Here is a 27237-nt window from a genome sequence, read left to right as displayed (position 1 = left end):
TCTTAGACTTCAATTATACTAATAATTAATGTCAACTCAAACAGCAGAAAAAGAACTGGTTCCCCGAAACCCCCTAATTTGCACTTTAATGTGATTCCTGTAAGTGGCGGCAGTGAACGCTGTGAAAAGCACTCCACACACCTGCAGTATGCGAGGCCTCGAATCCTTTCTTCTGCACAGAGTTGTCAGAGAAGAAACGGATGAACATCTTGTTCCCGCTCGATGTGACCGGAGGAGGTTTCTTGGAGCCGCAGTAGCGTCCCAGGCTGGGCGCTTTCCCGTCACGTCCGTCGTAGATCTCGATGTGATCGTACGCGCACTCTAAATGAGGCTCCATGTCGATTTCATTGAAAGCCTGCACCAAGAATAATCATGATCCACTGAATATTAGAGAGACGTGAACGAGAAGATTCAGAGTAAAATAAGCAGTGTTGAAAGTTTAGCAACGATGATTTTGGCCGAATTCCTGGTATCACTTACACAATAATAATGACCTTATTTACATTTCCTTAATAATTCGACTAACATTGCTAGCTTGCTAGTGAACATAGCTGCTAGATTTCACTACACTAGGAAATGCTAGTTAAACTATTGTGATTAGCAGAACAAAATGAACATAACCTTAATCATTGATTACTTAAAAGAACCCACAAGAGTTTAAACTACGCTGACTAGCAAACTTGCTAGCAAGCTTGTTTACCTAACTTTTCTTTTTTTTAATTAAACTTTACACCAGTTTAGCAAGTTTGCTCAAAAACATTTTTGATTTACTCAGCTTACCGTAAAAGATTTTAAGCCTTTTAGCTAGTAGAAAAATGCTACTACAAGCTAATTGGATGGTTTGGTAACACTGCGTGGATTAAGCGCTAACTCAGCACACATTCAGAGAGAATTCAAGCCTAGTACTGGACGTATGGTGATGGTCATTTAAAACGTTAAACAAAGACTATAAAGAGTTATGAAGCTCTGCTCAAAACAATTGACCTTCAGAGAAAACAGAAATTTTTCGTACGATTTTGATGCGATGCCCCGGTGTGGTGGAGAGAGCCCATGTGCACGCTTTCTTACTGGGGTATTTATCAGGCCAGTTGGGACTGGTGATGATTCCACTCACACTGTTCACCGTGTGATCACAGCCGGCTGCAGTACACACACACACACACACACACACACACATACACACACACACACACACACACACAACCAACAGAGTCAACAAAGCATCCAACAACCAGGCCCTTCGCTCTGTTTATTTCTTTCTCTCTCTCTCTCTCTCTCTCTCTCTCTCTCTCTCTCTCTCTCTCTCCCTCTCTCTTTTGTTCCCTCTGCATCTCAGAAAACCAGTGTTGTTCTTGGCAGCCTGAACCAACCATCTGTCTACCCTCCCATTCTCTACTCCTCGCTCTCTCCGTCTTCCTCTTCAGTCTCTCCACAATAGGGAAAGGATCCTCTATAAATATCCTCCTGGCATTTAGTGTCAGCGAGCTGAAATCGATGGGGAGGGTTTTAAATAACCCTGAGCACGCTTGCTCTTAGCTTTCTAGAGTCAAGCGAAGGTTCTTGAGGTCTCTGATATCTGCTGCAGTTTTATCTGAGCCTGAACAGACCTTCAAACAGAATTTATTCCAAGCACGGTGTGAAATGTTGTGGAGGGGGGAAAAGTTTAATGGTTTTAATTACAGCAGATAAAGAGTCATTAGTAGAACAGGCCTACCTTATTTGTGTTCTTTTTTTATTTGTAGTCGCCTGATTGACAAATTGGATCAATAATGATCTTGACTTGTGCAAGCAAATGTTTTCACTTGGTGTGTAGCTATGTTTAAGAAACAAATTTGCTACAGGTTGTATCTATAGCACAAGCAATTCATTCCGAAACCCACCATCTGGGGCGCTACATTCGTCTGCATTTTTTCCTCAAGGTCCAATATGTGACATGCAACATGATCATTTATGCATTAATTTCTCTAGCTCTGAAATACGTTGTTATGTTATCTACAAGCCTAGTCACTTTTTCCGTTACAATAACTAGAGAATACTGGAGCTTCCACTTTCCCAGTGGCCAGTTGATTGATTGACTTAATGAACCCTATCTAATGTTTTATTTTAATTCGATACTACACCAAACACTTCACTATATAAGTGCAGACGTGTTCCCACCTTCTTTGCAGTCATGTTTATTTTCATGCAGGACAAATCCACTCCTGCACTGGCAGCTGTAGCTCCCAAAAGTGTTCACACACTCGTGTTGGCAGCCACCGTTCTCCTTCGAGCACTCGTCCTTATCTGTGAAGAGACAGACCAGAGTCTCGGTGATCTCACACACCCATTCAACACAACTCAATTTTTACTCTTTTGGACACACAATCATTTTAAATCAGTACCTGAGAAAAACTGGGCCTTAAAGCCCTTCTTGGAGACTGTGTTGTCCGATTTGAACTCGATGCGCATGTTGTTGTATTGAGACGTGATGGTCTCTGGTTTCTCGGCTCCGCAGAACTTGCCATGTAGCCTGGAGTCTGCTGAAAGTCCGCTTCTGACCTCTACAAAGTCGTACTTGCACACCTACGCAAGGGATGATAATTAAAAAGGGTCAGATAAAGTGTTAAACTGTAGGAGGTATCTAAAGCTGAATTTGCACTCTTGCACATATGGTGTGTGAGGATGAAGCCTAGCTAGCCAAGTATTTCCTTAAAGGAATAGTTCAGTTCTGTTCATGCTAAGCTCTACATATCACTTCTATACTGTGCGTGTGATCATGTGAGGTGAAGAAGGCATGTTGACATTGATGTTCATGTTAATATCCCACATCTTCCATATCCCCAACACCTTCCAACATCTTCAGATTCTTCCCAACATCTTCCACAATTTCCCATATTTCCCAACATCTTCCAAAATTGCCCACATCTTCCAAATTTTCTTAAATTTCCCACATTTCCCAACATCTTTCAAAATTTCCCACATTTCCCAACATCTTTCAAAATCTCCCACATCTTCCAACATCTTTCAAAATTTCCCACATCTTCCAACATCTCTGAACATCTTCCAAAATTTCCCACATCTTCCAAAATTTTCCACATTTCCAAACATCTTCCAACATCTCCCAGATCTCCCAACATCTCCCACCTCCTTCAACATCTTCCACAATCTTACACATCTCCCAACTCTTCCAACATCTTCCAACATCCCCCAACTCTTCCAGCATCTCCAACACCTCCCAAGAAATCCTGCTTTGGTAATCCTTTCCTTTAAACCTTAAAGCACAGTGACATTTTTTTCCCACATATCCCAGTTTGTTTGGAAGTCCAGGGTCAGAGTGCAGGTCAGCCATGATACAGTGAACCTAATGCTGATACAGTGAGCCTTACTCAAGAACAGTGATGCAGATTCTTGAACCTCCAACCTTCTGCTCAGTAACCAAGAGCCTTAACAGTTGAATCTGACATTCTTTCATTCCTCATGCATTTTCACCATCACATCATTAACATTCTCTTCACATCGCATCCTCAGGGTCTCATTTTGCCCCGCCGACCTCCACTGAATTACGACACGGATGCACTCGCAGAACCTGCCCTCGAGACGAAGTGCCCACGACCACCGACTCTGACGGAAATGAAGCAGACAAACCCACCCCATGGCGAGGCAAAAACCTAGTGCTCACATCGTTGCCCTCGGTCTCGAAGACGTCGAAGAGCAGCGTGATGCGGTACTGCGTGGGTGCCACCAGCTGCCAGACGCAGTTCTTGTTTGGCGGGTACTCGCGAGGCCAGCCGGGACTGGTGATGGAGCCGTTCAGCTTGGTGATGAAGCCGCCGCATGCAGCTAGAGGCACAAACAGAGAAAGACAAATGTGTCAACACCGACACGTCCACAGCAAACACAATCAGATGCTTCATTATCTCGCCAGTATACACACCAAAATAGAAAACAGATGTCTGTAGATCTGAATCACTAAAAACACATTAGGTGACAAAACACAACACAAGAGCAAAACATTACAGAGTTTTTGCAGTTAGGAAAATATTTCAGTAAATCAGAATTAACCATTACCACTTTGAAGCTGATTCTTTTCCATCAAGTGTGTGTCCTGAAAGGTTCGATTTCTTTTATACTATAACGATTAACCAAGTTTTAACTCTTCAGAGCATTATTTTATGTCTGCGAGAAAAATGAATTCCTGTTATCACTTGTGACGTAGCAGCTATAATCACGTTTTTGTTACTAATATATGATTAATACATTTAGGGCTTTTCACACTTGAAATACTTCCCCCTGGGTGCAAGAAAACCCTGTGTAAACTGAATCCTGGGTTTTCACATTGCCATGCTGCTCATACTTTACCTAGGGTTATTAATTGATTAGCCCTGGGTCTTTATAATCTGATGTTTCACACTGTTTATTTCGAAACCCTGGCTTAAACAACTTCTAATTTGCATATTTTGCATCATCGACCACCATAATTAGATAGATACAGCACTACCACTTGTCTCACTCTTTTGCATGAGCAAGGGAAAAAAGTTCAGGTCTGCCCTTTCTGCACACGAGCAGGTATTGTTATCTTTCACAGGTTTCTATTCTTTTTCTGGCCTTATAAAGTTTGCCGTGTAGTTTGTCAGACGTTTGTTATTATCCAAATTCTGCTTAATTCAGCGTTTTGCTGCCTGATGCTAACTTTTGAGCCGCTTTTGTTCAATGTTGATACGTCCTGGTTTTCACGTGATCTGAGGCACGTGCTGTACAGTTTCTGATCGTGTGTTTAGCTGGAACGTTTAACCAGCACAGGTTAACGCTGTAAAAGAAGCCCTAACTTATCAAAACGAGCAAATTGATATAATTACATTAAAAGAATGACTAATATAAAGTGATTTAAGAGACTGCTGGTGCTACTGTCAGCACCTAATCAACCGACCAATCAGAACTGAGAATTGAATAGCACTGTGGAAAAGATGGAAAGGCAAGATGAAGCCCTTGTGACAGAGAAAGGGAGAAAAAAAAAGCAAGAGAAATGAGATTTTATAACAGTACAGCTTGCAATAATGAGAAATTGCTGCAGCACAGAATGTGTGTGAAACATGGCAAGTGCTCGAGTAGAAATTGTCCTCAGAGGTGGCAATAAAAACACGAGCCAAGACAAAACAAAGGCAATGAACATTGCACGCTATGAAAGCTATCAGAAATAAGTGTTTCTGTACAAATCAGTGCTTTTTAACTAAATCGTTAAGCTGTTAAGAACGGTCTTGTGTTAATAAAACGCTATAAAGCGACTGTCCCTCAGGCATCTGAGGGACTGAACGTAAGGGAAAAGGCGCTAATTTGCTGTCTGCTCCAAATTAATCAGTAAGTAACACGCTGGACGTCCATCACGGACCACGCACGGAATGAAGGGGGATGAGAGCCGTTTCCATGGTTACCTCCATGCCACTCAGAGATGCCATCAGACGGTGGCGTATATGCCTGGGAGGTTGAACCGCGTCTACATTTAGCTTCAGTCTGACCTCAGAGCTTCCTTCTGTCTGTCTTACAGAGGAATCTGCTAACATGATTTTTCTTTTATCTATGAAGTGATAAGAAAGCAATAACGATTCCTCGCCATTAGATAGAGTTGGATAAAGAATTTTATAATAAAAATGTAATGATGTCAATAAATCTCTGTAACCTTTAGATTCAAACTTCAACTCTTTTTATTTGAGGTGTATTTTTTGCTTACTGACATCTGTATTTGACCATAACACAAATCCCCATCCAATAAAAACTTCTGATCAAACAAACATATTACAGACCTTTAGAACTTGGCTAATATTAGGAAAAGTGCCACATGACACATTGTGAAGATTCAACTGTCATTCAACTTCCCGAGAAATGTGCAGTAAACCTGTTGTGACCACTAGGGGCAGTGTGTGGTCACGTTTTGAGAAAAGAAGGTGCAAAACTTGGAGAACTCGGTCTGTTTATAAAAACAAAGTGAACTTTTTTTTTTTGATCATTTTAAAAAATGAAGCTATCTTAGGTTAGTATTTAATTCGTTATGTAACATGGCCATGTCCAAACCTTCTACCAGGACAGATGGAGCAAAAATATAGAGTTACAGGAAGAAGTATTAAGACTGCTTTGATTGATACATTAGATTTAAAATCTATTTACAAGTTCAGTAGGTGTTTGAAGCACTTAAGAGAAATACTTATAACCGTCCATTACAGCAGCTGATTCCTGATCATATAAAAACACACATCTTTCTGTGTACTTGGTTTTGTCACCAAGTCTGAAATTTCTACATAAACATACACCTGTCGAATTAACTTGCACTACAGCAGCTATAAAAATTGCTTCCTTACCAGCCTCTCATTTCCCTGAAATAAATAAATAAAGTGCAAACTGAAGACTTTCCTGTGGTGGATAACTTACCGACGCCTTCCATAAACATCAATTAAATAAACATTTCTTTAGAGAAATCAATTTAATTTAGTTGTACGAGTTTTGGATTACTTGGCATATCCAGCAAGTCTCTGCGTACACTGATACTTTAGTATTAGAACAAGCACATTAGTATATCTAACTGAACTTGCACTGATAGAAATGATCAGATTTGAGAATTCAACAGCGTTGTGCTTCAAAATCAGCGTTACCATATTGTGCATTTGTGACAGAAACGATCCTGAAGACATTTAGGAGAAAGGTTTCTTTGCACTGTCATTACGAATGAGCAAAATACTGTGACGCCCGACGTTATGAACGTTTTAATCTTTGTAGAATCGCTCTGGGATGCAGAAACCAAAGAAACGAGGCTATTATACAGGCCTTTAACAGTTCGACTGTGGACATATGGTACTAGTCAGCCATATTGAAGCTAGTAGTCATGGTGCACTCACCCTCACAGCTTCGTTTGTCTGCGGCCAGCTCGAAGCCTGGATCACACGCACACTTATAACTGCCTAGTGTGTTTACACAGCGTTGCTCACAGCGACCGTTGTCTGGCCTCGAACATTCATCCATTTCTGTAATTAAAAAAACACATAATAATGAAAATACAGTTAGCAAACTGCAAAGCAAAGCGAACAATAAGAAAGAAGATAGAATCTCAAGTTTGTACCAAGAAAAAAAAAACACACAGTGAGGCAACGTGGCATGCAAGTAATCAATGATCGAAAAACGGGGTTCATGTTACCACCCAAAAGTTGATTATTTTTCTGTAATTGCATATCCATCCATTCCTAATTAGGGTCACGGGGGTCTGCTGGAGACTATCCCAGCGTGCATTGGGCGAAAGGCAGGGGTACACCTTGGACAGGTCACCAGTCCATCACAGGGCCACACATATAGACAGACAACCACACACTCTCACGCTCACTCCTATGGGCAATTTAGAATTACAAATCAACCTAATGTACATGTTTTTGGACTGTGGGAGGAAACCAGAGGACCCGGAGTAAACCCACACAGGCACGTTATGCAAACTCCGCACAGAAACTCCGCCCCTGCCCTGTTTGAACCCGGGATTCTAACCCAGGACTTTCTTGCTGTAAGGCAACAGTGCTAACCACTAAGCCACCACTGCATATCCCCAGTGGTTACAGTTGTGGAACATTTATGAAATGAGGTACTTCCTGTCATCACATCCATTATAAGAGCTAGATAACAGACAGCATTTCTGCAGTTAATAAACACATTCTGACCAATCAGAATCGAGGATTTAACCACACTGTGGTGTAAATCAACATTAATGTACTAAGTGATAATGTTGATCATTTTTAAATGTCTCCTTTATGGAAACAAAAAATATAAAAGAGCAGCCAATGTGAAGAAGCATGCGGGATAAAAAAAATTATATCTGACTTTCACAGTAAATCTGCTGTATTTAATGTATTTCACTGAAGCTAAGAGTATGTAAGAGAAATGAAACACAAACATAAGCTCAGCAGTCACAACAGATGCAACGGTTATGTCTGGCATTAGGACGCGTTTTCAAATCCACACCTTTGAAGAAATTGGCAGCGAACCCGGCTTTGTTGACTGAGCCATCGGACACAAACTTCATCCACAGCTGGTTGGAGCTGCTCTTGATGTCATCTGGCTTGTCGTAGCCGCAGAAGCGTCCCAGCAGCGGGCTGTTTTCCGAGTTCCCATCACGAACTTCTAGATAGTCATAAGCACAGCTATCGTGCCTCTCGATCTGAAGAAAAGGAAGAAAAGAATACTCTTACTACACATAAAAAAAAAAACGTGACTCAGCGACTCATGATGATTACCTTCGAAATGGTTTTCTTTTAATGCAAAATTTTACATAATGCTTTTGTTTGACTCGAGTCAAAGCCACAGAATATGAACAGCCTGTGCTCGTAAAACTGAGGATCACGTGGAGCTTTGTCTTTATTTGCACCAGCTGGTTGGAAAGCAGGACCGAACCTAAAGCAAACCCCAAGACAGTCTGCTGGAACGGAGGAGTGGAATCAGTGGGACGAGGCACAAGGATTAGACGAAAGCAAATGAAAAGCTATGCTTAGTGTTAAGTAAGCCTCTTATACCACAGCAGCTATGAACATTTTTCATTTCGTAATGCATACTTTGTCCATTTGCAGCTACATTGAATGTTGTAGGGCAATTTTAGAAGGGTTGTATCAGTTCAAATGTTATGTTACTAATCTGACGTATAATCCATTGTCCAGTCGATTGCAAATAATGAGGTCAATCGGTCATGGGACACAGCTACAGGAGCTTTGGCGGAATTCAGCGTATTTTTTACATGGTCACAGAACGTGAGCAAATCTAAAAAAAAAATTGAAAGACGTCTCGTACACCGGAGGGTCGTCGGCCATCTTGAAACTCTTCCTCATCCAGCATCAACGCCTAGTAGCCCCGCCTTTCTTCTGCTTCCTAAGCAAATCTGTGATCACTGAGTACATGAAGTGTCCAACATTCCACACTTTTTCACTCCAGTTGAATAAGGTCATCATCCAGGAACTTGATGTACACTTCTTCTTGTTTCAAAGTGAACACACTACTCACACTATTATACGATTTAGAACGCAGCTAATAATCATAATTTTTTCTTTAGTTTGCCTGCTATACAAGTGCCTGTGAAACTGATCTGAAATACACCCAAGACAGAGCTGATGTTAAAATAAAAATTCTGACCAATCAGATTCAAGCATTCACCAGCGCTGTAGAATAAGCCACCGATTAAAACATCATCAAACCGGATGGCTGGAGAAATGAAATATAAAAACAAACAGAAGTCTAGTTTAATTCCACAGTGATGTTATAAAGCAACAAAAGACATGGTTATTATGTATTTATAACCATGTTACTTACTTCAAATGACTGGAAGGTGAGGCCTACATGGTAGCCCTGAGCGACAGTGATCTTCCAAACACAGACTTTATTGGGTCTGTAGTCGTCTGGGTAGTTAGGAGACTGGATCTGCCCATTATCCTTCTTCACTTCACCACCACAGATCGCTGAAAGGTAATACATTTATTCATTCACATACATTTACCGTCTCGGCAGACGCTTTTATCCGAACCCGACTCGCTGGCGACGTACAGAATCTGATCTGAAGGGTTTGAGGGATTTGCTCAACGGCACAACACTGGTTTGTTGGTAGTGCTGGGAAATGAACTCCCAAACTTCTGGATACTGGAAGCAACTTTCAACAGCCAGGCTGCCATTTTAATGCTAATTTTCATATGAATGCTGAAGAAGACAAACTACTAAAGGAACAGATATGAAAAAAAGGCTCATAAGACAAAACAAAAACGATACACTCGTATCGATAACGATACACGCTATAGATTCAATTTAATATTATCTGGGGAATAGCTGAAATATTTTGGTTTGCATTTAGAGGTTGTTTGTTGTCTCTGTAAGTTTGGAGGCAGCAAATCAAGAAGAATCAAGCTACTGGTGCGTCTTGACCAGGAATTATACATGTTCCATGTTATTTTCTTAGTTAGAGTAAAATGTTGGAATATCAGTGACAATTTTTCTATTCAACACTTCCTCTCAAAGTCCCACATTAAGACAAAGTCATTTTTCACCACTACTCTGTCCTCCATCTTTGTTTTTCTTGCTTGGCCCCCCACTTGCTAGCGAGTAGCTGCTTGCGAGTAGCTTTGATATACATTTACCTTCGTACACGGCCGAGAAGCCTTTGCCCACCCAGTTGCTGCTGCTCCTGAACTCGATCCACAAACGACTGTCTGTCGAAATGATCGGCTCAGGAAGCTTGTCTCCGCAGAATCGACCTGAACACGGAGACAAATGTATTAAACACTTTGAAATCGTACAGAAGAGTCGAAGAGTTAATGGTACCAAATGTGGACCTTTGAGTGGGGCTTTCCTCCAGTATCCATCTCTGATCTCCACGTGATCATACCAGCACAGATGACTGCGATATAGATCCATGGAGGTGAAATTGAGAATTATCTAGAAGGAAAATTACATAGACTGATATTAACATTCTTCCAGGAGGAAAAAAAACAACAGACAGTAATGTAAACTGCAGTATGGAATAATGTGTCAGTGATCAGTCACGTAACCTTAGTGAAGCCCTCAGGCCCTCACAACCCGACTGTGTAACAGTTTCTACCTCCAAGCCTGGAGGCTTGTATCGCGGATAAACCTTGTTTCATTTCATTGTCGGCTAAATACGTTTGATATGACAATAAAATCTTCTTAACTTGACCTGACTTGACATAAGCACCTAATTACGCCTAGATGTGCCAGGCTGTCTGGGATTTTCACCTTTTCGCCTGGCGTGACTGAGATTCTCCAGATACAGTGCATGTACGCCGAGTAGCCGTTGGGGAACCCGGGAGAGGAGAAGTTCCCACTGCTGTCCTGCAGACTGTCTCCACATCCTTAAACAAAAACCACAGAAAAAGTCGAGGGTCAAAGGTGATTTATAATGAGCGTTTTGTGAAGACAGGGTGAAGCGCTGCATGCTGAAGTATTTATACACTGAGATGTAGCCAGATGACATGCAATAAGATGAAAGGAGCAAAAATAAAAGGTTATCTAGATGCCAAAATGGAGTTTTTTTCCCCCAGGACTCAGTCCTGCATGTTATGAAACACATGTGGTTTTAATAACAGACGGTATGCTACAAGTCACATCAGTATTTATTCTAGAATCTTGTTGGTCAGGAGGTCTTGATTTAGTTTCTCTAACAGCAGCTCTGACTGTAGCTTCAGCTGCAATTTAAATGATTAATTTATCCTCTAACTCTTTCTAATGCTACAGTAACATCTGATTCAAGTGGAATTTAACAACATAAGACTAATAATAATAATAACAAAAAAAAAAAACGATTTATTTTTAATGAACATTCATGAAAGGAGTCTCCAGTATCAGCGCTTTGTAACAGCAAAAGCTGAAAAGCTTTGTGACGTGACGAGCTTCACTTTTTCTTCCCTATTAACTAGGGACAACTATTTATAGCCACTGAGACACAAACGACAAGAAGAATACGTTTCCGCAGAACGTTCACTGCGACCGTAAATGGATGAAAAATCATTGGTGTGGTCAAAGTGGAAAATTAAAAGACTTTATTTGGTTTTATTTTCCTATAAGAGCACACCGCTAAGTATTTTATTCCTTAATTAATTAGCAGCTTTTTTCTCAAATCCTGAATGAATAAGCCTGAAGCACCAGCACATCGCATATTTTTTAGCGTTTCCCCTTCTCACAACTCATCAGCTAATAAACGAGCTGGAATTACACGCCGTCAGTGAGAAGCGGCCGAGTTAGAGGACGGGAAACTCTAAAATGTGCAGAAGCATGACCGAGTATCACTAAGAGGATTCACTGAAAGGAGAAATGAAAGAACTCGAAGAACGGCGCATCCTCTTTAAATATAGGAGCATGAGAGCTATAAATAAATCCTCTCTAAGGAAAAGCACTGTACTGTACATGATGTGCTGGAAAATGAAAAACACCGCTGGTTATCCAGAGAACACAGAGAACACTGCAGTTCCCGGGGAAAAAAAAAATGTATTGAGAAAATGCAGATAAAAACAAAACACTGGATTTTAGAGTGTGCTTAAGAATTCTGGACGGACATCAGATTTAGAAATGCCCCAGCAAACTAAACAGCCCACCCCTCCAAACACCACCACACCCCCCAACCCTCAATCGAGTCCACTAGGCAGCTCATAAATACACCTTATTACTCGGTTCGCGCTCGTTACTTTCCTACAAACTGTGGTTGTATGAAGGCAAAGCTGCCTCGAGCGCTTGCCTCTAAGACGTATCAATGAGGCCCACGATGTTTAAAACTATTAACAAGCGGCCTGGCGAGCCGCGGGGGAGTGACTGCCACGCCATGGAATGCTGTGCAAAAGGCGACTCTGCCACACAACGAGGGAAGGATTTCTTTTCCTTTTTCCATGGTCTGAGCTCCTGCGTCACCCCGTCGCTCGCTACGCCACATTATCCGCTCTGACCGAGGCAGACCGCAGACACAAAGTCACGTGGCACGGTTTCTCAAACAAGTGAAGCAATATTCAATTTCCACATTTCACCACATCAAGGGAATTATTAGTTTAAATCATTTCAGTTGCATCTTTTGGCACTGATCTAGTAGTGAAGTGAAGTTTATGACCTGGTTTGTATTTTAAAGCAGGTTGGATTCCTACAGTATTAAAATAAGATGGTTTTCACATTTGGACATGTTTGAGTGTGCACAAATCTGACCAATCACAACGTTGGACTGATTGAAAGAATTTTTTTGCAGTGCAGTAAGGCTTCTGTTTTCCCTGACCCTCATGCTGCACGTGTGTTGTGGAAACGAACGATATTGTCATCAGATGAAACAACTGCAGACCAGAGTACAAGTTGGAATTGTGGCACAGTTCTGGTGCAACCGAACTCACAGCACCTCCTACAGGTAGTCACGGATACAGTACCATGCTGCGCTTCCTCTGGTCCACATGACATCCTCCACATCACTGACTCATCACATGAACCTGTGTCACATTAAACTACCAGAGCGGAAAGATTTAACTTATTACATTACTACACATACATGCGTACATACACACTCTAAAATTTCCCTATGGTGGAAAACTTTTCCATTTTCCACCAGATCAACAGATCAACTTTTCTTTCCTCACTTCATCGTTGTTGACATTTTTTTTGCACAAATATGTGTTGAATTCAGCCTCGGCGGATCGACAGGTCTGGAAAGGTTCAGTGCTTGAAACTAATTTTTAACTTCTACGTTGTTACTATGACGACAATAACTTTACAAACACAACTAAGTTCGAGTGAGGATTTGAGCTGGTTTATCTGCTGTAATAGAAAATTCAGAGAGAGATTTCAACAACACTGTAATACAGCCACACTCTATTTCCTTCTTTATCTGTAAAAAGGCACGGCAAACTTCCTGTGCTCGGCCAGTGTTTACTCGTCTCGCCCCAAGCCTGGGAGCCAAGGCGACCGTTGCCAAGATGCCCAACCACATCAATCGTAGACACTCGACTATTTCCAGACAAGGCAAACTGCATCTGGGAAACCTTGTCGTGGGTTGTTCCCTTTTTTTTTGCATTGTTCTGTACATAAACATTTCTGGAAAGTTCAGACACTAACATTTGAGAAGTCCCTCTTTTTGTTTCCTGAGAGCATGAAAGTGATCGATTTTGGAAAATTCAAGATCAACATTTTCTTGTAATCCATGATTCATTTTTTTTTTTTTTTTTACTTAGCACACAAAACATGATGCAACTAAACAAACTGAACTGGAGCTCTTACTTGGACACTTGTAAAGTTTGCGTGCCTGTGCGATGTCTCCTTTGCTCAGCCTGGTTCTCTGACCGATGGGTGGACGGACGCCGTTTATGTCGTATCTCGGTAGGATAGTGTCCAGGAAAATCCCTCTGTGATTAAAAAGGAATGGAAAAGTCAGCAAAATGAGACAGACTGAGTCATAAAAAAAACAGATATCACACCTACACTGTAACAAGATGTACTCTCTTAGCTATACTCCTACATCCTCCCTTTTTTTTTCTCCCACGTTCGCTGTGTGTTCTGCTTTTTAACACTGAAAAGCCCTATCGCTAATACTAAACATGAAAATCAACATTAGTTTTGCAAAATGACACATAAACACTGTCCTACTGCAAAACCCAATCACAAAATATAGTGTTTATGTTCTTGCAGAAGGATGGAGATTAAATAACGATTGCTGTAGTGACTGGAATGGTGATTTAATACTACAGCGAATTATGTATGCACTGGGTTGCGTATTCTCCTGTCGAAGGCTCACGGTTTGCCGACTAGGACGGAAGCCAAGCCCGGTTATCTACACACACAGCCTCAAAGGTTCACTGGCTGAAGAGTTCCTGTTACATTTGGACTGAACTGCACTGAGGGTGTGAGATAAATGGTGTGGATTGGAAGCGGGACAGAGTGTATAAAGGGTGTGAGGGTTTCTTTGGGAAAAGTTCGGAATTATGTACAAGGGCCAAAGGAAAAGGAGGTCATTTCGAAATGGTGACTGGACAGACATCACAGACAAACCGCTTGCATGCTCAAACCATACTTAATCATACTTAATAGAAGTTTATTTAATGTTTACTTTCTTTGCTAAAAAATACAGTTCCTAATGTGATTAGGCTCATAACTAGCTATCAATTTTAGACTAAGTGAAATAAGCTTTCACTTTCGCCCCAAATTTTTACTTTTACACCCAAATTTGGGCGTAAGCTTATTTCACTTAGTCTAAAATTGATAGCTAGTTATGAGCCTAATCACATTGTATTATTTTTAGCAAATAAAGTAAACATTAAATATACTTCTATTAAATATGACTATCCTAAATATGAAACAGATTTCATACTTGCGCCCACGACAGCCTTCTTTAAGTTACACACAACGACAACAGAAAGCCAGACAGCTATACACCGAAAGAGATTTGAAGGAGTCAATCCACGATACCAACGCTGCCTTCGGCATGCGTTCAAAAGCTAGGTGATTTTTTGGGGCGTTTTTTTGTTGACAGATTGGTGGTGTGGGTGAGCTATTTTTAGCCCAAGCTTGGTGGCATGACTTCCTGTGATTGGGTCAGCTCTTTGTAAGCAGCCATACAGTTTACTTGAAATGAAATGAAATGGCCTTTATTTGTCACATATACATTACAGCACAGTGAAATTCTTTCTTCGCATATCCCATCCTTGGAGGTTGGGGTCAGAGCGCAGGGTCAGCCATGATACGGCGCCCCTGGAGCAGAGAGGGTTAAGGGCCTTGCTCAAGGGCCCAACAGTGGCAACTTGGTGGTGCTGGGGCTTGAACCCCTGATCTTCCGGTCAACCACCCAGAGCCTTAACCACTTGAGCCACCACTGCCCACATATGCCTTGTATTGGTAATATTGGTCATATTTTTGGGTGGCTGGAACGGATTATCTGCATTTACATTATTTCTGATGGGAAAATTCGTTTCGCAATACAAATTCTCACCTTAAGAACTCGTCTCCAGAACGAATTAAATTCGTATGCTGAGGTTCCACTGTATGTTCATTTTTCTGGTTTAAAGGTTTTCCTTGTATCATTGTGAGATAATCTTTAAGCATCTGGATGAATAGCACTTGAAACGTATGGTGAATCCCAATTTCAACCCCTGCTAAGAGCTAGAAGACTTTCAATATGACATGAACAACAAAAAACATGTAAAATCAGGAAAATTAAAATCTGTGAAATCCACATGATCAGTAAATTATAAATACATCTGGATTCATAAGAGTTGAATTTGAGGCACTGATTCCCATGTGGTACCATGGTCCATTTCGTCCTCTTGGGCTATGACTAACTTCCTGAAAGGTCAATCATGACATCATGAGAACGAGGATGTGTGGCTTCAAGATGCCAGACACAAGTTTTCCCACTGATTAACTAATACCAAAACTATGTTTTTATGTTTATTTACGTCATACATCAGGATGAAAAAAGCACACAAACAGGCACAAAAGAACGATCACATGATCTGGCACTGGGAAGAAATGTGTACAGTACACAAGGATGATTCTGTATCAAAAAAAAAAAAAAACTGTCCTTTTTCTCACCCTCTAATTCTCACTTTGACACTTTCGGCTAATTTATCGTCCTGCTTTTCTCTCTGTCCTTGCTGGCGAAGGCTGCCTCATTTGTTCGTTCCCATGGGAACCGTCCTATCAACAGCAGGCATGCTCAAACAAGCAGGCTGAGCTAACCATTAGAGCTAGAGAAAAAAATACATCAAAGTTTAAGCTAGCCTGTCAAGAAGAGACAAATCTGAGGTAACTTTTTTGATAGTGCATTCCAGACCATACACAAACCAGCTAACAACAGTATACTAGCATCTCAGAAACTATAGCATTTGTAGACGTCTATCCTAGCAAGCTAACCAGAATGAAGAAATCAGCATGTTCTTTTGAGGGAATTAGCATAAGTTGCCCCCCAACCTATTACCCCGTGCTTTACTCAAAGCCAGGCGCTAGCTGTGTAGGTGAACACTAGCGTGCTAACTGGTGTCAGCTCACACAAAAGATGAGCTGGTAGATCTTTATTTGCTTTGGCCTCACTCCATATGTACCCAGACTCAGAAATAAAAGTGGGGCAAGGGGCTGCCGAGGAGATTAGAAAACATGCCCCGGTCAAATGAGCTAAAATAAAAAAATAAAAAAAAGCACAACAGAACGGTTATGCCATGCTTCAAAACCTCCCAATACAGTCACAGATAAACGACCCAGCTTCCCACAGAGATTTACAGTACGAGTACACTCCAAACACAGAAGGGTATGATGGGAAAAGATTTTAAAGACCAGCTCAAATCCCTGGAAGAGAAGGAGTCGATAAGTGAAGGAGGTCAGACATGCCTTGAGTGGACCTAAGCAAGTCAGCCTTGTTAGAATACAGAGCTTGGAGAACAGAACAAAAAATAAATAAATAAATAAATAAGCGGCATAAAATGAGAAGATCCATCAAATTCTCCCTATGCCTTTTTTTTTTTTGCATATTCATGAGGCAAAGAAAGATATGTAACAAGGCCGGCTTTTATACACGCTCACCTCTGGGATTGTTTTTGCCTCGTTTCATCAGCCTATTACTAAAATTAGCTCTGGTTTCCAGCAAACTCCCAAAAGACGACTTGAGGAAGACCAGAGTGAAGCTTCAGCAGCGTTGCTGTCTGAACTCGTTTAATTTACCGTCACCTACATATGGAGTATGGTGAAGAAGAAAAAAAGATTCCTTGGTTAAATATCCTCAATTTGTCATCTGCAAAATTTCCTTAGAATGGGTTTGTGAAGCAGTAATTACAGACTATTTATTGGTATAACTTTACCAAATTCTTTATACGAATCAGCAGATTTAACTCAAGACAATGTCACAAAGCAGCTGTACAGAATCCAGATGTAGGTTTAGATACTTGATGAACAAACCAGAGGCAATATTGGCAAGGAAAAACTGCTTGAAATGACACTGGATGACTTCCTCAGTGACACCGGATAGCAGGATTACAAATGTTTAAAGTATACAGGAGTAGAAACATCAAGAGGTCTATAGTTAATACGAATCCTGGGATAACAACCAGACAGTGTGTATGACTACAGCAGCAATCCTTGATATCATATCCATAGCATCCAGGTGGGATTATCCACTAGAACAAGGAAAGATTCAGGTTTCAGGGTACTGAAAAAACCTTCAGGTATCCATCTAAGACCTTCCACATCAGCAGACGGTCAGTCTCCATTCCATGTAACATTATCAATTGCCTTAATTACAGATTTGCCTAAACGTCCTCAATCATCTAGTCACGCCAATTTACTCATCTGATGCCAATTTCTTTGCACACCTGCCCAAATCCAGGCAGAAAATAAAAAGAGGGAGTAAAACAAGGGCGAAATATAAAGAACAAAAAGAAGGGAAAACCATCTGGTTCTCATATAGAGGCACTGTAGACATTATACCAAGCCCCCTCCCAATTATCCCCCCTGTTCCCGGCACTGTTTGTGAGGGTCTGGTTTCATTCAAAACCTCACCTTAGTTTTCAGGATTTCAGAAAAGTCAGCATAGAGGCATAGCATGGGAATAAAATCCTATCATTCATCCCCCGAAAGATGCTTGCTCCTCAGCTATTAAGAGTTTCTCAAGCCAAAGTCTTGCAAACAGATGACCAAATAGCAACAGCGCCAAGGCAGTTCAGGGTCTGGATGACTGTATTTGTCTTTCCATGCGTCATTATGAAGTTGACTGCAGATCCAAGGGAAACTGATCAAGTCAGCTGTTAGCTGGCATGCTAGTATTAGCATGGATAACATTGGTTCTGCAGACAAAAGTCCAGGAATATATACATACGTCTTGACCCAATAAACAATTGAGAAAACAGTCTTTGTGTACAAGGACAAGAAATGAGGTTGAAAGTCACTTCCCCATCCATTAGTCACTACCCCATACAGTCAGGTGATGTGAAAACTGTCCTGCTTAGCTACAGAGCTAAAGGGCTCGGAACTGACGCAAAAGATAACTCTGGCCACAAAAGAGCATATATGATATAAAGTATTATTCTCGAGTACCTTACACGTAATAGAGGGCTTCTCTGAAAGCTATTTATCATAGCCCACAGTCCAGTCACAGCAAAATCTGGCAGCTTTTCCAGGAGGTATTACTTCATCGTCTCAGACAGAGTGTCACAACAACAGTCCCCTCCCCTGCACCACATTATGTCATTTTCCACTATTATTGATTTCTTTCTGCTGAAACTGAATTTTCATAACCTGGGGGATCATAAAGCAGTGCTCTGTGCATTAAGGGAACTGGGATATAAAAATGCTAATCTAAACTGAACTAAACTTGGCATGATATAAAACTTTTTGGACATGTGATCACATTCACGTTATGTTATTTTATAATAAGCTCCACACTTCCGGGAAGGCTTTCCATTAGATTTTGGACCATGGCTCTGGGGATTTGTGTTCATTCAGTCACAAGAGCATTAATGATGTTAGGCGAGGAGGTCTGGGGTGCAGTCGGTATTCTAAACATTCCAAAGATGTTTGGTCAGGCTGAGGTCAGGGATTTTTGCAGGCCACTCCAACTCCCACTTTATCAGAGGCATGGTCATACTGGAACAGATTTGGGCCTCTTCGTTCCAGTGAAGGGAAATTATAATGCAAGACATTTTATACAGTTGCATGCTTCCAACCTTGTCCTCAACAGTTTTGGGGATGAACCACATATGGGTGTGATGGCCATGAAGTGTATTTACCATATTTTTGCTTCCACATTACCCAACTTCCTCTTGAAAGTCTTGCAAGTTTGAGAAAGCAAAGGTTTTATCAGATTTTACTTCTCCAGTATTCCCGAGTAATAATCTAAGCCCTTGGGTCTAAAGCCTTTCGATTTTCTAGTGCATTATATTATGGTGTATGTATGGTAGATCAGAGTCATGCCAGCCTTGAGCCAAAGTAAAGGATGTGTGCAACCTTTTTAGAACAGCTACTATGAGCCATATCCATGGCAACAGGTTCAATGCACAATAATAAACTGTATTACTTTGAACACAAGTTCTCTAACCAAGGTAGTATAAAGACAACAGAGTCTATCTAGACATATTTGGGCAAACGTGGCATTGAAATACTATGGGAACTATTAGGAATCATTTCAGGAAACTTTTGGAAATCTTTAGGAACATTTGTGAAATCATTGGAAATCTTGATTGGAAACTAGTGGAAAGCCTTTAGAAACTATTATGAACCAAGGAAAATCTTAGAACATCTTGGGGAAGCCTTTGGGTTTACCTCAGGAAGGCCTCTAGAATCCTCTGGAAGCAAGAAACCACCAGGAAATTGGTGGGAAATCTGTTGGGGGAATATTTAAATTAAAATAAGGGTGCAACAAAAACGGCTTTGAAAAAAAAATTTTGGGAAACCTCTGGAACCTTTGGGAAAAGGGAAACCACTGGAAAGGTATGTGGAGGTAACAAAAACGCCTAAAGGATTTGGGAACCCCAATGCTTCGAGGGGGCCGAGTGAACAATTTGACCCTGCTCAGTCAAGTCCAGTGTGGGCATCTGTGGGGCTCCGTATTTAAACAGGCCAGTTCTTTCTCTGCATATTTTCAGCTGCTCCATGGTGTTGCAGGAGCCAAAACTTGAAAGGTTAAGTAGCCTTTTTTTGTAACATATACATTACTGTACAGTGAAATTCTTTCTTCGCATATCCCATCCTTGGAGGGTTAGGGTCAGAGTGCAGGGTGCCATGATGCAGTGCCCCTGGAGCAGAAGTAGGGGATTGGGGGCCATGCTCAAGTGCACAACAGTGGCAGCTTCTCGGTGCTGGGGCCTGAACCTTGATCTACAGCTCAACAACCCAGAACCTTAACCACCTGAGGTACCACCAACCCCTTAAAGAAGGCAGGAGAAAATGTGGTGCCTTCAAGGACACATAAGCTAGTTTTTGCCTATCCCGGTTGGTATAAGATGTACAAAAAGGGGTTAACCAGGTAGTCGGTGGTCATTTTCGAAGATCAGATAAAAGGCAAAGCAGAAGAAAGAAAGAGATGCTCAAATGGTTCACTGATTAAATGGAATCTTCTGGAATCAAGAGTGCCTGTTTATAGAAACTAAAGCTAGAGAAGAGCTTCTCTCCTTTTTAGTATACTATACAGATTTATCTTAGATCATCTTCTATCCACTGAGAAGGTGTTCACAAGGGCAGCAGGGTAAAGTATTGAATGATGTCACTGTCATTCTCCACAAAGAAGTGCAATCTATTCCATTTTGTTTTCGTATCAGCACAGAATGTAGTGAAAGCCTAGACCTGAAATGCATGGCACGCAACCAACTCCAATAATCCGTTTGTATTACGAGTCAGTGAGGGACACGTGCTGGCAGCTTAACATTCACGCAAAGACAAAACAAAACCACAAAGCAGTCATTAATGAGCACCAATTCATCACACGTGCTTCATTTTCCATTCTGTTGTAAACAGCTCAAAAATGTGAGTCGGCTGTTCCATATTTCCAAAGGATCCCAATAAAATTGTCCGCAAAACAAAAGAAAGAAGCGCCTATGAAGCCATCACCCCTAAACCTCAACACAGCTGAAGGAATCAAAAGCTCAGTCTTTAGACAAATGAATGGTCTTGGCATTTCTACGCATGACCACCTCTCTCTCCTGTATGGCCATGCCACCATACAAGACGCCACATAAAACAGCCCAGAGGCTACCAACCTTCAAAGGGCGCCTTCAAAGGCTGCCTTCAGAGACAAAGCCATTCAAGCTGTGAACTTGCTCCTTTTAGGCCTGGGTTTTATACGAGAGAGCGAAAAGAGAGAGAGAAAGTGTTAAAAAGCCAGACGGACCCCGGGAGCAGCTGCGAGTGTCAATGAGGGCGACTGGGGATGATTAAAACCTAACTGGGTTTACTGGCTGCTTGCCATCAGAGGCTCTGCAAGTAACGAAGGAGAAGCAAAAAAAAAAGGAAGAGAAGAGTAAACAAAAGAAAGCAGGAAAGAGAAAAAACATGCAATAAGAAGTTCCCAAACCTAAACCAGAGAGCAAGAGCTTCTCAAAAGACTGAGAATCTCACCATGTCTCACTCGGAGATGTTTATATAAATACCGAAACCCCTCCTGCTTAGCCTGCTCGTCAGTGTGGCCTGGCACGTGAGGAGGACAAAAGCTGCATTGTGGGAGCTCAGCTTGAAAATGTAAGAAGAGAAAGATGCACGGATACAATATCAGTCTTGTGGATCACTAACACTGCATCGATAAAGGTCACCCTGTGGAAACTTGCACGAAGCTGCAGAGAGTGTGTGTGCGAATGTGTTGTGGTCAACATGAATGAACATGTGGACATTTTATATTATTTATCTTATTCTGTTTATTATGCATCTGTGTGTGTGTGTGTGTGTGTGTGTGTACATACACTAAGTGTGTGTGTACATGCTTTATGGGTCCATGTGCAGATTACATGCAGGTTTATATGGGGTGTATCTGTGAGTGTGTATTTATACTGCATGAATACATGTGCAGATCATTTGTGTGTGTGCATGTGTGTGTGTGTGTGTGTGTGTGTGTATGCACATGTATACATACTGTATGTGTATTCAAGTTTGTAAGCATTTGTGGGTACATGTTGGTGTGTATTAATTGTGAATGTATGTGTGTGTGTGTGTGAACATTTATACTGTATGTATACATGTGCTGACATGTTTGTGTGTGTGTGTGTGTGTGTATGTACTTTGTGTGTTCAGGTTAACATACATGTGTGTACAGACTTCATTTGTGTGTGTGTTAGTATTTATATTGTATATAAATGCTGCTGTATCATTTTTACGTGTGTGTGTGTGTGTGTGTGTGTGTGTGTGTGTGTACGTGTATGTCTCAGTGCAGATATCTTTATATGTATGTGTATATGTCTGAGGTTGATATGTTTTCAGACATTTCGTGATCTGCCACTCAACCACACACACACACACACACACAGTTGAAACTAATCTGCTTTGTACAACATGACAGAATCATCATTCTCAACCAAACACTTTTAATTTTTTCCAGTCTCTTGAGTATTACAAGCCAAAAATAAAATAAATACTGCGTGCATGTCTCCAGTCGAGAGGCTTTAGCTGCGAGTACACGTTTTTTTTTTTTTGAGTGTGTGTGTATATACGTTTATGTTGAATGCAGCTGTGTTGGCTATTCTGTTATGTTGAGTAATAGCACACGTGGTCATGTGTTTTAAAGATGTGGAAAGACAGTAAGCCTATTAAACACACACACACACACACACACAAGCGAGGAGAAGCGATCTGAAACGTTGCTGCAGCTGGAAATTAGCCAAGTACTGTTGGCGTTCCTCCAAATCTCGGCCATCCAATAAAGCAAGAGTCTCAAAACACAATTTTCACTGTATAAATATTACCCTCCATGACACCCTGCCATTCTATTACCACATCTGCCAAAATCAACACTGACCTGGATTTGGTGAAAAAAATTAAACCCGCACATTTTCTTCTACATATCATCTCATTCGAAAAAAATAAAATAAAATCTGGCAACCTTATGGGCAGTGCGGATAACAGCCGTATGACCCGACTCGAACTCCACGTAACCTTCCCTGCATAAATACTGAAGTTACTTTTGGACTCAATACAGTCCATAGATACATAAAACACCTACTTTATGCACTAAACTCTATAAAGAAGCATTATTTCAATATTAATATTAGACAGCTATATGTCGGTGATTTAACACCCTTTTTACCCACACGCTGGAAATCAATTCATTCGGACATGAGCGAGTCTGGTAAGATAAAATAAGTCAGGACTCTGTTGGCTTTCAGTGTGTTTTTCCCTTCTGTTGGATAACCTTACACAGAATTTCACTGGATGAAGATAAACACCTTCAAATTTTTTTCGATGAACAAGCATCTCAGAGAGCAGAAATGGGTTTCAACATTTACTTTAAAGATAGAAACATTACAAAAAATAAAAAATTATTGAAACACTACTCTGCTAATGACTCTGCTTTCATTCGAGTCATTAACCACCACTGTGGAGTGGGACATAAAGACATTCAGTGCTGAACATAGAGACAACAAAACAGGAGCAAATTCCACTTTGGGGGAGAAAAAGAATTGTGGTTTCAATAAAATAAAAAGAAAAGTCCTAACAAAATCCTAAGAATTGATGATGAGAACTCTCTGACTTTTTGCTAAACCAAAATCAAACTAAGATTTCTACCCATTCCATTAAGATAAGATAAGATAAGATAAGATAAGATAAGATAAGATAAGATAAGATAAGATAAGATAAAACAATAGCAAAGCAAGGTGGCTTGAAATTATAAAATATGGTATATAAAAAGACGTAACATGAAAGATAGCAAAAAAATATATAACAAAGTTATATAATTCTTTGGTTTATACTCATTGGAAAAGCCCAAAATAAGTCGATTTCCAGGAGTGTACTGGTAAAAAGCTATAAGCTAGAGCGTAATCTGAAGCCGAATTCAGGATAAACATGGCGGGATTATCTAACTTCAGCTAAAGATCAGGACAGTCGATCGTAGTTAATTAACTGACGAAAGCCAAACCCTCTGTGATCCCTAGAAAGTAATCCAGCCTCTTACCTGGAAAATGTGTTTCTGGCGTAGTGCATAATGCTGTCAAAGTCATAGACTTCCCCTAGAGAGTCCACTTCACCGGGCTCCATCTTCAAGAAGTTGTACTCCTGTCCTATGTAATAAAAACAGACGAAAAAAAAAAAAAATCTCGACATGAAGCCTGAACATTCCACAGGAAATGATCTCAACAGAGAAGACAACAGATGCCGATGATTTCAGGGGGATTGTATGTTTGGTTTGGCTCGTGGTAATCAATAGGCTGCTTATTGGGATTAGAGTCAAATCCCAGATTTCATTCTCATCTTCGGGAAGGTGTGGAATGAATCGAGGTCTCGGCAGGGGGAGTGTTTGTTAAAGCGCCATTAGAAAGAGATAAGGAGGTCCGGCGAGTCCAAAGCGAGTCATAAATTCACAGTTAGTCAAGTGTTCACGTATACTGAAGTTACCCTGAAGGATTTCGGTTACAGCGTCTTCATGAGTCAGAGCCTGTTAATACGAAGTCAGATCACACCTAAGATTTAAAGCATGAAATTGTGGCCGGAGCTGGCAACCGCAAACACGTGAAGGAGCTGCGAGCGCACCGCTATCTTTACCAAAGCACATAATCACAGTGAGGAAGAAAGCTACTGGGGCAAAGTGGACAGGTTTAAATACTAGAACAGACGTTTCATCCAATCTTCTTAAATGCTAGGATGAAATACGAACAGGAAAACGGAACACAGCTGGATTTGTGCTGGAGCCAAGCAGCAGCACTGTAAAGGTGGTCATGTTACCCGTGACCTGGTTGTGTGTCACACAGTGAAGTGCTGCGGGAACACTGAGTTTATCAGGCCAAAAGCTAGCATTTGGTTTGTAAACCCCTTCTTTTCATTTCAGACAAAATAAATCTTAAATAAAATCTCAAATGAACTTTCAAATAAATCTTAAATTAATTCTCAAGTAAATCTTAAATAAATCCTCAAATAAATCTCAAATAAATCCTTAAATAAATCACAAAAAAAAATCTCAAATAGACCGCAAATAAATCTCAAATAAATCTTAAATTAAGTTTCAAATAAATGTCACATAATTTCGCAAATAAATCTTTAAGAAAATCTTAAATGAAATCTCGAATAAATCCTCAAGTTAATGTAAAAGAAAATCTCAATTAAATCCTCTAATCAAATCTCAAATAAATTCTTCAATAAACCTCAAATAAATCTCAAATAAATCTTAGATAAAATCACAAGTAAATCTCAAATACATTCTCACTTAAAATCCAAAATCAAATCTCAAATAAATCTTCAAACAGTTCTCAATTAAAATCTTAAATAAATCTTCAAATAAATATCAAATAAATCTTAGATAAAATCACAAGTAAATCTCAAATACATTCTCACTTAAAATCCAAAATCAAATCTCAAATAAATCTTCAAATAGTTCTCAATTAAAATCTTAAATAAATCTTCAAATAAATCTCAAATAAATCTTAGATAAAATCGCAAATGAATCTCAAATACATTCGCAATTAAAATCTCAAATAAATCCTCAAATCAAATCTCAAATAAATCTTAAATAGTTCTCAATTAAAATCTTAAATAAATCCTCAAATAAAATCAAAAATAATTTCTCAAATAAATCTCAAATAGAATCTCAAATATTTACAAATATTTGATCTGATATTTGAAAAATTCAGCGCAGCAGCCATCTTGAAGCTAAATCACTTCAGCACACAGATTTGTTTTTCTTCTGCATAAACATCAGACATCAGGAGAAAATGTGGTTCAAAGTCTGAAGGCAGATTTTATATATTTTTTTCTTTTTATTTCTGTCAAATCATCCTGATATTTTTGGAAATTGTTTCCTAAACCAAACAATGTCTTCCTTAATTTGTTTGTTAACATTAGCCTTGTAGCTCCTGAACAAAAAGAAACACATTTTAGATGGAAAAATGAGGTAACTTTATGTCTGGGCCAAACTTTTAGAGGTAGGTGAATAGGTGGGGAAGGAAAGAAATCTCTATCTTCACCTGCTGGTAATTTTACAAATATTTTTTTAACTGAAATTTTGACCTTTTTGACCTTTAATGTGACTTTATTTATGCAAATGAGGCTTCATTTAAGCAAGGAGCATACATAATAAAAATAAATAGGATTCACAGGTCTTAAAAATGTTATGAAGTTTTCAGTACAAAATGTAAAAATATTTTAATTTTATAATTTATTAAAATGTAACAATTTTCACATTTTAAAATGTAACAATTTTCAATAATGTTTTCAATAACTGTTAAACATTTTTCAATAATTATTATTATTACAATTGTTATTACAATTATTATTACAATTTTTTAACAAATAGAGGGAATTTCCTCTCCAATACCACTTAAAATAGGTAGGTAATAAACATCTAAAATTTTCTAGGTCATCTAGAAACTGAGATTTGTGGTTCTGAAATAATTTTGAGAAAATTTTCCACTCTGGAGTTTCCACACTGCCTGAGCTTTTCAGAGATTTATGTTATGATGTGATTATTTAAAAAATGGGCGGAGCTTAAACCAAATGAAATATTTCAGTGACACGTTATTTGCAAACAGACAAAAACAAAACAGGGAAATGAATCTCTGCCTGCTGAGTTCTGACATTTTTTATTGCTATGAGAAGATTATGTTTAAGAGGCAATTTAAGAAAATCTGCTGCTTCACACTGTATCACTTTATACTTCTAGTGTTTTCTTTTCTCTAGCGAACCTTTTGCTTGGTTAGCCACTCAACCGTAAAGTTTATCTTACCAGGCTGGATGTTGTCCCGTATAATGCTGACGTGGTCGTCTCGGTCCGGCCTCGTGTGCTCGTGCCAGAATCCGATCACATGCCCGAGCTCATGCACCACGATTCCAAACTTGTCACAGTTTTTGCCGATGGAAATAGCCTGAGGTCCTCCTCCCCTGCGGCCCACATACGAACAACACCTGAGGGGGTGGAGAAGCCACAGAGTTCAGAGTCATCTTTCAAAACACTCCTTGGTGAAACACTAACCAATGTTTTGTCTGCAATCATCAAAGAAACTAGAGTGAATCTACACAACGATCATGAGTCTACTGGACGCTAGAATGATTTACACGTGGAGAAGATTGTTGTGTCTCACACGTCAGGCTGTAAGGCTACACCGCCAA

General features: G+C 40.1%; 1 protein-coding gene across 1 annotated transcript in view; it reads right to left on the bottom strand.

Moving 5' to 3' along the window:
• Positions 1-27237, bottom strand: part of bmp1a (bone morphogenetic protein 1a) — a 62723-nt gene that overhangs the window by 7750 nt on the left and 27736 nt on the right. Inside the window, exons 5-18 of the mRNA XM_058390041.1 lie at positions 26855-27033; positions 24095-24200; positions 13741-13865; positions 10735-10850; positions 10314-10416; positions 10119-10235; positions 9304-9449; positions 7969-8164; positions 6864-6989; positions 3659-3819; positions 2382-2562; positions 2158-2283; positions 1013-1140; positions 142-355 (exon numbers count right to left, since the gene is read on the bottom strand). Coding sequence (XP_058246024.1) covers positions 142-355; positions 1013-1140; positions 2158-2283; positions 2382-2562; positions 3659-3819; positions 6864-6989; positions 7969-8164; positions 9304-9449; positions 10119-10235; positions 10314-10416; positions 10735-10850; positions 13741-13865; positions 24095-24200; positions 26855-27033 — 2024 coding nt within the window. The remainder of the gene's footprint in view (positions 1-141; positions 356-1012; positions 1141-2157; positions 2284-2381; positions 2563-3658; positions 3820-6863; positions 6990-7968; positions 8165-9303; positions 9450-10118; positions 10236-10313; positions 10417-10734; positions 10851-13740; positions 13866-24094; positions 24201-26854; positions 27034-27237) is intronic.

Source organism: Hemibagrus wyckioides, linkage group LG05, assembly GCF_019097595.1.
Source record: "Hemibagrus wyckioides isolate EC202008001 linkage group LG05, SWU_Hwy_1.0, whole genome shotgun sequence".
NCBI classification, from domain to species: Eukaryota; Metazoa; Chordata; class Actinopteri; order Siluriformes; family Bagridae; genus Hemibagrus; species Hemibagrus wyckioides.
The sequence above is the reverse complement of the archived record's forward strand: the minus strand, read 5'-3'. Positions and strand labels throughout refer to the sequence as shown.